The 10,934-nt window shown below is 37.1% G+C and overlaps 1 protein-coding gene across 1 annotated transcript; it reads right to left on the reverse strand.

Annotated features, from left to right (window-relative positions):
• Window positions 1-519: 519 nt before the first annotated feature.
• Window positions 520-1,458, reverse strand: LOC103007633 (olfactory receptor 481-like). The gene has a single exon (XM_007172880.2). It carries the CDS (start codon window positions 1,456-1,458, stop codon window positions 520-522), a length of 939 nt encoding a protein of 312 aa, XP_007172942.2.
• Window positions 1,459-10,934: the final 9,476 nt, after the last annotated feature.

The raw sequence follows: 10,934 nt of genomic DNA on the forward strand, positions 1-10,934 counted from the left end.
TTTGGCTTAAATAAAGTAAAAATAAATAAAAGCTTTTCTGAGACACTAACATCTGTGTTTCCAAAAGTTGAAATATCCATTGACCAAGGGAGGGCAGTACCTTTAAAGGAAGTACCCTTAACTGCTGACCTGTCAATATCGTCACCTATTATACATTGTTGGGGAGAAGTTTCTTTCCTGAATGTTATTTTACAAGATGGTATTCAAGTAAATTTGATCTTTGGTTGAGATCTGTCTCCATTTAAATAGGACTCTATCATTGTAAATGGAATTTTAAGTAGAAATTATTTTCCAAAGGTATTCTTAAGTTGAAAATTCTATATTTAATTTGAACCAAGGAGACATCCGTGTTAATGATACACTTAACTTTATAAATAGAAGTAAACATTGGAGTTTTATATTTACGGGAGCTTATCACTATAAAAGTGATAAAGTTAATGATAAATATCATTAAAATATCCATCAAAAATGTTCCCCAAATTAATGGTTTGTTATTTATAGATTTATATCTGATTTAATTCAGGAAAACCAGTGTGCTCTAGCCATTAGTTTTCTCATAGCCTCTTTCACCTCCTTCTTCCTCAGACTGCAGATGAGGGGATTCAGCATGGGGACCACCACTATGTAGATTACAGATGCCACTTTGACCTGATCAGCTGAATAGCTCGATTTGGACATTACGTAAACAAACAAAACTGTCCCGTAAAACAAAGTGACTGCAGTGAGGTGGGAAATGCAGGTGGAGAAGGCCTTCTTCCTCCCCTCAGTAGAGTGCATCTTCAGGATTGAGTGGAGGATGTAGCTGTACGACACGATTATGGTAAATAGTGTGCTTATGAGGACTGATGCAGAAGAGATGGCAGGAGATGTTTCAGCAATAGAAACATGGCCGCAAGAAAGCTTCAAGAGTGGGAAGAGGTCACAGAAAAAATGGTTCGTTTTATTTGGTCCTCGGAAGGAGAGATTCATCAAACAGCCTGTAAATGAAGAAGCATTTATGCATCCACCCAAGTAGGAGGCCTCCAACAGGAAGAAGCAGACCACTGGGGACATGTGGATGGAGTAGAGCAGGGGAGAGCAGATGGACCCATAGTGATTGTAGGCAATGGTGGCCAGCAGGAAGCACTCTGTAGCCCCAAAGGTGACATCAGAGCCAAGCTGAGCTATACAGCCAGTGACTGGGATGGCAGTTCTGTCTCTTAAGAAACTCATCAGCATGATTGGTGTGACTGATGTGGAATACCCAATGTCTACAAAGGCCAAATGGCTGAGGAAAAGGTACATAGGCATGGGAAGCTGTGGGCTACTTCTGATTAAGATGGTTATGCTGATATTTCCCACTACGGTAACTATATAAACTCCTAGAAAAATCTCAAAGAAGATGGCACATAGTGTGGGATTATCTGTTAATCCCAAAATAATGAACTCTGTCACAGTTGTATGGTTTGCAGTCTCCATCTATTCACTTAACAGTGCCTACTGACATCAGAACCAGAGGAGACTAAATTGACTGAAATGACCCCACATTTATATACCTACGTATAACCTAAATATAACCTTATAAATATTTTAAATGGTAAATTTGCCTCACTTATAGAATACTTTGTGCATATAAATTTTCTTTTCAATTTCCATGAAAATATTAAAACTGAAGACTTGATTACCTTAGGACTCAGCTATTTTACTCCCATTTTGTATACCATGGGGTAAATCTTACTCATGTGCACGGGCGATATGTAAAAGAATGTTTACAGCAGTATCGATTGTAATAACATGAACTGTAAATAACCTACATTTTCAAAGAAAGACCAGCTCTTGATTTTCCAGCCCCATCCCAAATGTGCCTTTATTCAGTAATCTCTGCCTTAGTAAATGCTATCTCCATTTATCCAACTGATGGGGCCAAAAAATATGATGTTGACTTTGACATCTCTTTCTTACTTGATCTTTTTCCTGGAATAGAAAATATCACATCCTTAGTTATAATATTTGATAGTAAGGGCAAGAAGGTGTCCATGTTCAAGATGGAAGGGAAATAGAATTTTTACTGTTTTTATGAGATAAACATCCTGGATATTTTGCAAAATCTTCCAGGACTTATCTTCTATACCATACCTTTTCATACTTATGGGATTGTATGAAACAATAAGAAGAGTCTGAATATGTTTATGGGCGAGGATTAAACGCAAAGTGAACTGAAATATTTTGGGACTTGGGTTAGTTAAGTTTTGCTTTCTTCAGTTCTATTAAGCAACTATATAGAAATAAGAAGTAGGGGCATATGATGAGGATGGGAGGAAGGGGTAGTTACAGAGGTAGGAATAGAGGTAGCCAGCAAGGAAAGCTAGGAAATTAGACTGAAAGAAAGATTAGTATTTCAGAATAATGCTCCCTTACTTCAAAATAGATCACACGATCAGGGGCAGGTGAGAATGTGTTAATGACTCCTCTAAAGATCAACATATTCTTTTTAAAATTAATTTATTTAGTTTTGGCTGTGTTGGGTCTTCGTTTCTGTGCAAGGGCTTTCTCTAGTTGCGGCAAGCGGGGGCCATTCTTCATCGCGTTGCGCGGGCCTCTCACTATCGCGGCCTCTCTTGTTGCGGAGCACGGGCTCCAGACGCGCAGGCTCAGTAGTTGTGACTCACGGGCCTAGTTGCTCCGCGGCATGTGGGATCTTCCCAGACAAGGGCTCGAACCCGTGTACCCTGCATTGGCAGGCAGATTCTCAACCACTGTGCCACCAGGGAAGCCAAAGATCAACATATTCTTATGAATAATTTGTTTTTTTCAAGAAACTCTATCTTAAGAAGAATTAAGAAAACATACATACATGCTATCAGCGACCACGCACATTCTACTCTGTTACATGTGAATCATGACAATGGTATGTTATAGTATGAATGGTACTAGGATTATGTATATGAATGATCAAGTTCTGGCTTTTTTAACTAGACAAAGACCCAAACCTGAAACGAATTTTATATCTTTAAAGAAAATAGATGTATGAAACACAAAAATGTTTTCAAAGTTGTATATGAGTACCAGCGTGGAAGGCAAAGTGACATGCAGAATACCATGGACTTTGGAGCCATGCAGACCTAGGATCAGTTTCTAGCTCTGCTTCTTGCTGTCTATGAAATCATAGGCAAGTTACAAGAAATGTTTGCTCTTCTGTTTCCTTACCTGTAAAAAGGAGATAGTACATACCTCATGTGATTCTTGGGTTAAATTACATGATGTGGGTGATAACTCCCAGCACTGTTAACACAACAAATAAATGCTCAATTACTAATAGTTTGCTTGAAATAATCAACTTGTAATTTCTGGTACATAGAAGAGAATCAAATATGTCTGTATCCTTAAAAGTGAACATGTATGAACTAGTGATACATCCACTGCAACACTATTGATAGTCTCCAAGGAATTGTTGCTGTACAGCAAAGGCATATTTCAGTGAGGTTGGTGTCATTTAGGATAAGGCCCAAATCACCTATTTCACTTGTAATTACAAATTAATTACTTCACTTGTTTTGGAAAACTTCATTGAGAATCTATTGGGATAGAGAAATTACATGTATACATCTACTGGGACAGAGAAATAACATGTAAACATGATTATATAAAAGTGTATAAATAAAATATTTTCTAAATACCTTCAGGTTCCATTAATTTTTTTAGTTAAATGGAAAAAAATGAAAATTTTGGTTTAATTAAATTGTAAAACATAACATTTTACTATCCTTGAAGTTGATTATTAGATCAACATGACTAATATGGTTGTGACAATTTGTGGCATTTCTGAAATGTGGCTATAGTCAGTGGTCCAGGTTTTCATATCACGTGTGTTTAGATTTGGGTTCGCTAGTGCAATTTAGTTTACAAATATGCATCTAATGGAATTGCAGTATTATTATCAACATTCTAAGTGACATACATTTTTTTAAATTGTATAAAATTTCCATATGTATTATAGAATTGTACTAGGACACTTGAGATACACACCGGGCTTGTTGGCGGTAGACATTTCTCACATAATGGCCTTCCCTCTCCCCAGTGACCTACCAACATGTATGTGTTCTAATAGAACCATGAAGCTCACACTAACATTTTTCTTATCACCCTGCCATACACAGCTGCCACATTGACTAGGAGGTTGTCCAAGATACATGGCCACAGTTGATTCTGGCTGGGTTCTTAGACCATGGCCACATAGCAGAACACTCTCTAGGCTGAAGGTCAGGCTCCTTTGATTCTGGGCTTGAAGGAGCCTATAGATCAATAACCTTCAGAACAAAGTTAAGCCTGATAATCCACATAATGAGACTCTGACAGCTCAAAGATCTCAACTCCAACAAGTTAGGAAATGGACATGCTGCAAGGTTCCATCTCTCCTAGAAAGACACAGCTCCTTTAGGCTTTAAGGAAACCCAACTGTGGCTGATGAGTGATACAAAAAACATTCCAGATGACACCTGGGAGAATTAAATTCCCTTCACCCCTGCCCTCCTCCTAACATTTTGTTCACACCATTTAATTAATACCCATTATAGTTGAAGATTGTGCTCTTTCCCTGGAGTGAAGATGTAGTGTCCATGACAAATTATTTTGTATCCCTTTTTAAATGGTGAAATACTGGGAATATAGATGGCAGTAAATAGATGTTTGTTAAATTAGTGTTAAACAATTTTTAAAAAGTCTTTCTATGTATCAGGCACTGTGTTAGTACCTAAAGATAAATAGATACTCCCACATCTCTATCTTTACCCAACTACAAACCATTTTATAATTGTATTCATCACTCAACAACCCCTTCTAATGGAAGACTAACTTCTAGTCACCTTTATGGTCTCAGGTTTAAATTTATTTCACTATTGAAACCTCCCCTGACACCGTAGACTAAGTCATATTCTCCTGACGAACAATTTCAAAGACTCCTGAAATATGTTTTGCACTTACACACTTTTAATTATGTAGGTACTGGAGCAAATAATTGCATTTGTCTTTTTTATCTACTATCCTACAACTCCCATGAGGGAGGGAGTCATGTTTGCCTTGTTCAACGGTTTATTCTTAGAACATTGCAGAGTGCCTGGTACATAGCAGTACTAAATGAATGAATGGGTGAGTGAATAAATGAATGATCTTTTTAATGTTTATTCTGTTGTGGTAAGAATACTTAGCATGAGGGACTTCGCTGGTGGTCCAGTGGTAAAGAATCTGCCTTCCAATGCAGCGGATGCAGGTTTGATCCCTGGTCGGGGAACTAAGATCTCACATGCCATGGGGCAACTAAGCCTGTGGGCCACAACTACTGAGCTCGCATGCCTCAACTAGAGCCCACGTGCTGCAACTAACACACAGCGCAGCCCAAAAATAAAATAAATGTTTAAAGGAAAAAAAAAAGCCTTTGCTTTAAAAAAAAAAAACTTAGCATGAGACTTATCCTCTTAGTAGGTTTTTAAGTATACAATACAGTATTGTTAACTATAGGTACAGTGTTCTGCAGCAGATCTCTAGAACTTATTCATCTTGCTTACCTCAAACTTTATGTGTATTGATTAGCTTCTCCTCATTTCACTCTAACCTCAGCCCCTGGCAACCATCATTCCACTCTTGATTCTATGAACTTGACTCTTTTAGATATCTTATAAAGTAGAATCATGCAGTACTGTCCTTCTGTGACCAGCTTATTTCACTTAGCATAGTGTTCTCTGGGTTCATCTATATTGTCATATATTACAGAATTTCTTTCTTTTTTTAAGACTATAATATTCCATTGTATGTGTTTACCAAAATTTGTTTATCCATTTCTTTGTTGATGGACATTTACATTGCTTTCATATCTTGGCTAGTATGAATAATGCTGCAATGAACAAGGGAGTCCTAATATCTCTTTGAGATACTAATTTCAGTTCTTTTGGTAAATATCTAGAGGTGGGATTAGTGAATTATATGGCAGTTCTATTTTTAATTATTTGAGGGACCTCCCTACAGTTTTCCATAACAACTGCACCATTTTTCCTTCCCAGCAAAACTGTACAAGAGTTTCCTCTTTCTCTACATCCTGGCCCACAATTGTCCTTTTCTTTTTTTTTTTTTTTTTGGTAATAGCCATCCAGACACATGTGAGGTGATATCTCATTTTGGTTTTGATTTGCATTTACTTGATGATTAGTGATGTTGAGCACCTTTTCATATCCCTGTTGGCCATTTCTATGTATTCTTTGGGAAAAAAGTCTATTTAAGTCTTCAGCTCATTTTTTTTTTTTTTTTTTTTTTTAAGGATTTTCTTATTTATTTATTTATTTATTTATTTATTTATTTTTGGCTGTGTTGGGTCTTCGGTTCGTGCGAGGGCTTTCTCCAGTTGCGGCAAGCGGGGGCCACTCTTCATCGCGGTGCGGGGACCGCTCTTCATCGCGGTGCGCGGGCCTTTCTCTATCGCGGCCCCTCCCGTCGCGGGGCACAGGCTCCAGACGCGCAGGCTCAGCAATTGTGGCTCACGGGCCCAGCTGCTCCGTGGCATGTGGGATCTTCCCAGACCAGGGCTCGAACCCGTGTCCCCTGCATTAGCAGGCAGACTCTCAACCACTGCGCCACCAGGGAAGCCCTTCAGCTCATTTTTTAATCGAGTTATTAGTTTTTATGCTATAGAGTTTTATGAGTTCCTTATATATTTTGGAAATTAACCCCTTATCAGATATATAGTTTGCAAATATTTTCTCCTAGTCTATACTTGCCTTTTCACTCTGTTGATTATTTCCATGCTGTGCAGAAGCTTTTTAGTTCGATGCAGTCTCACGAGTCTATTTTTGTTTTTGTTGCTTTTGCTTTTGGTTTGGTATCAAAGAAATCATTGCCAAAACCAATGACATGAATACTTTTCCCTATGTTTTCTTCCAGGAGTTTTACTCTTACAGTTTTAGGTCTTACATTTAAGTCTTTAATCCATTTTGAGTTGATTTTTTTGTATAGTGTAAGATAATTGTCAATTTTATTCTCTAGGGATATCCAGTATTCCCAGCACTATTTATTGAAGAGACTATCCTTTGCCCACTGTGTATTCTTGAAGCCCTTGTCAAAAATTAGTTGACTGTATATGCATGCATTTATTTTTGGTTCACTATTCTATTCATTGGTCTGTATTGTGTTTTTATGCCAGTACCATACTGTTTTAATTAGTAACTTTGTAATATATTTTGGAATCAGGAAGTGTGAGGCCTACAGCTTTGTCCTTTTTTCTGAAGATTACTTTGGCTATTTGGGGTTCTTTGTGGTTCCATATGAATTTAAGAATTGTTTTTTCTATTTCTGTAAAAAATTCTATTGGGACTTTGATACGGATGTATTGAATCTGCTTTGGGTAGAATGGATATTTTAGCAATATTAAGTCTTCCAACCCAAGAACACAGGATGTTTTAATGTTTGAGTCTTGTTTAATTTCTTTTATCAATATTTTGTAGTTTTCAGTATACAAGTCTTTCATTTCCTTAGTTAAGTTTATTCCTAGGTATTTTCTTATTTTTGGTATTATAGTAAATGAGATTGTTTCCTCATTTCCTTTTCAGATAGTTCACTGTTATTGTAGAGTAATGAAAATGATTTTTATATGTTGATTTTGTATCTTGCAACTTTATTGAATTTGTTTATTAGTTCAAACAATTTTTTGATGGACTTTCCAGTTTTCTCTATATAAAATTATGTTGTCTGCAAACAGGGACAATTTTTCCTGATTTGTACACCTTTTTTTTTTTTTTTTTTCTTGCCTAATTGCCCTGGCTAAGGACAAGCTTACTCTGAGATTTCCAGATATGGTCATTAGGATGATCATGAAGAAGATGACTCTTGTAGTGTCTTTGTATGGCTTTGCTATTGAGGTGATGCTGAACTCATAAAATGAGTTTGAAGGTGGTCTCACTGCTTCTATTTTTGGAAGAGTTTAAGAAGAATTAGTATAATTCTTGTTTGAATGCGTGGTAGCATTCACCCATGAAGCCAAATTATCTTTGGCTTTTCTTTGTTGGAAGGTTCTTGATTACTGATGTAATCTCTTTATATGTCATTGGTCTGTTCAGGCTTTCTTTTTCTCTTTTTTCCCCCCCAATTTATTGAGATATTATTGACCTGTAACATAATTAAGTTTAAGGAATACAATGTGATGATTTGATGCACATATATATTGCAAAATGATTACCACAATATGGTTAATTAACACCTCCCTCCCCTTACATAATTATCTTTTTGTGTGTGTATGTGATGAGAACATTTAAGATCTGCTCTCTTGACAACTTTCAAGTATATAATACAGTATTGTTTACTAAAGTCACTATGCTCCACATTAGATCCCCAGAACTTATTCATCTTACAGCTGGAAGTTTGTACCCTTTGACAAACATCTCACAATTTCCCCCACCTGCAGAGCCTGACAGCCTCTATCGTACCCTCTATTTCTATGATTTTGGTTTTTTAAGATTCCACATATAAGTGAGAACATACAATACTTGCCTTTCTCTGTCTGACTTATTTCACTTAGCTTAATGCCCTCAAAGTCCATCCATGTTGTCACATAAGGCAGGATAGCTTTTTAATGGCTGAATAATATTCCATTGTGTTTGTGTGTGTGTGTATATATATATATATATATATATATATAATATTTTCTTTATCCATTCATCTGTTGATGGACACTTAGGTTATTTCCATGTCTTGGATATTGTGAGTAATGCTGCAATAAACATGGGAGTGCATTTATCTCTTTGAGATGATGTTTTCATTTCCTTCAGGTATATATCCAGAAATGGGATTGCTAGGTCATATGATAGTTCTATTTTAACATTATTCTTGATTCAGTCTTGATAAGTTGTATGTTTCTAGCATTTATGTATTTTTTCTAGGTTATCCAATTTGTTCACACATAATTGTTTGTGTAATCCCTTATGATACTTTTTATTTCTGAGGTGTCTATTTTTTTTTTTTTAATAAATTTATTTATTTTTGGCTGCGTTGGGTCTTCGTTGCTGTGCATGGGCTTTCTCTAGTTCGGCGAGTGGGGCTACTCTTTGTTGCGGTGTGCGGGCTTCTCATTGCAGTGGCTTCTCTTGTGTGAAGCACGGGCTCTAGGCGTGTGGGCTTCAGTAGTTGTGGCTTGTGGGCTCTAGAGCACAGGCTCAGTAGTTGTGGCGCACGGGCTTAGTTGCTCCACTGCATGTGGGATCTTCCTGGACCAGGGATCAAACCCGTGTCCCCAGCATTGGCAGGCAGACTCTCAACCACTGCACCACCAGGGAAGTTTCTTCTTTCATTTATGATTTTATTTATTGAGGCCTCTTTTTTCCCTAGTCTAGCTACAGATTTCTCTATTTTGTTTATTTTTTAAAATACAACTCTTTGTATTTTGTAGATTTTTAAAATTATTTTTCTATTCTCTATTTATTTCTGCTATGATCTTTATTTAATTTATTTTTTTGAGTTATGAGTTATGTTTTATTTGGGGCAAAATGAGGACTATAGCCCAGGAGACAGCGTTTCAGATAGCTCTGAGAAACTGCTCCAAAGAGACTGGGGGGAAAGGTCAGTATATATGTGAATTTGGTGAAGGGGGAGTACATGCAATCAAGCACACATTTTTTTGCAGAAGGTTTCTGCTAGTCATGAGGAGCAGATGTCACCATGAAGGATTTTAGTGCTTTTCTAGATATGAGGAGATATAAGAATTGGGCTCATAAAATTGACTCCTGAAAATATCTAACTATCTGAAGACCTGTTCACCCAGTTTTTTCCAGAGCACAGAGTACCTCATTTCTCCTTTCCACCCTGAACTCCTTTCAGGGGGTATTGAAAGTCATCTGCTATGATCTTTATTTTTTCCTGCCTTCTGCTTGGGTTTAGTTTTTTCTTCTTTTTCTAGTTCCATGGGATGTAAAGTCGGGTTGTTTATTTTAAATTTTTCTTCTTTTTTAATGTGATATTTATTGCTATAAACTTCCTTTTTGGTACTGCTTTAGCTGCATATCCTAAGTTGCATTTCCCTTTTCATTTGTCTCAAGGTTTTTTTTTCACATCTTCATTGGAGTATAAATGCTTTACAATGTTCTGTTAGCTTCTGCTGTACAACAAAGTGAATCAGCTATATGTATGTATGTGTGTGTGTGTGTGTGTGTGTGTGTGTGTGTGTGTGTATATATATATATATATATATATATATATCCCCATATCCCCTCCCTCTTGAGCCTCCTCCCACCCTCTCTATCCCATCCCTCTAGGTTGTCACAAAGCATCAAGTTGATCTCCTTGTGCTATGCAGCAGCTTCCCACTAGCCATCTGTTTTACATTGGGTAGTGTATATATGTCAATGCTACTCTCTCACTTCATCCCAGCTTCCCCTTCCCCCACTGTGCCCTCAAGTCCATTCTCTACATCTGCATCTTTATTCCTGCCCAGCCACTAGGTTTGTCAGTACCGTTTTTTAAAATTCCATATATATGTGTTAGCATACGGTATTTATTTTTCTCTTTCTGACTTACTTCACTCTGTATGACAGGCTCTAGGTCCATCCACCTCACTACAAATAACTCAATTTCGTTCCTTTTTATGGTTGAATAATATTCCATTGCATATATGCGCCACATCTTCTTTATCCATTCATCTGTTGATGGACATTTAGGTTGCTTTTATGTCCTGGCTCTTGTAAATAGTGCTGCAATGAACATTGGGGTGCATGTATCTTTTTGAATTATGGTTTTCTCAGGGTATATGCCCAGTAGTGGGATTGCTGGGTCATATGGTAGTTCTATTTTAGTTTTTTAAGGAACCTCCATACTGTTCTCCATAGTGGCTGTATCAATTTACATTCCCACCAACAGTGCAAGAGGGTTCCCTTTTCTCCACACCCTCTCCAGCATTTATTTGTAGATTTTCTGATGATGGCCAT

The sequence above is a fragment of the Balaenoptera acutorostrata genome, chromosome 9 (assembly GCF_949987535.1).
Source record: "Balaenoptera acutorostrata chromosome 9, mBalAcu1.1, whole genome shotgun sequence".
In the NCBI taxonomy this organism is placed as follows: Eukaryota; Metazoa; Chordata; class Mammalia; order Artiodactyla; family Balaenopteridae; genus Balaenoptera; species Balaenoptera acutorostrata.

What these genes read in the sequence shown, in the direction of transcription:
- LOC103007633 (XM_007172880.2), bottom strand. Translation starts at nt 1,458, where the DNA reads ATGGAGACTGCAAACCATACAACTGTGACAGAGTTCATTATTTTGGGA.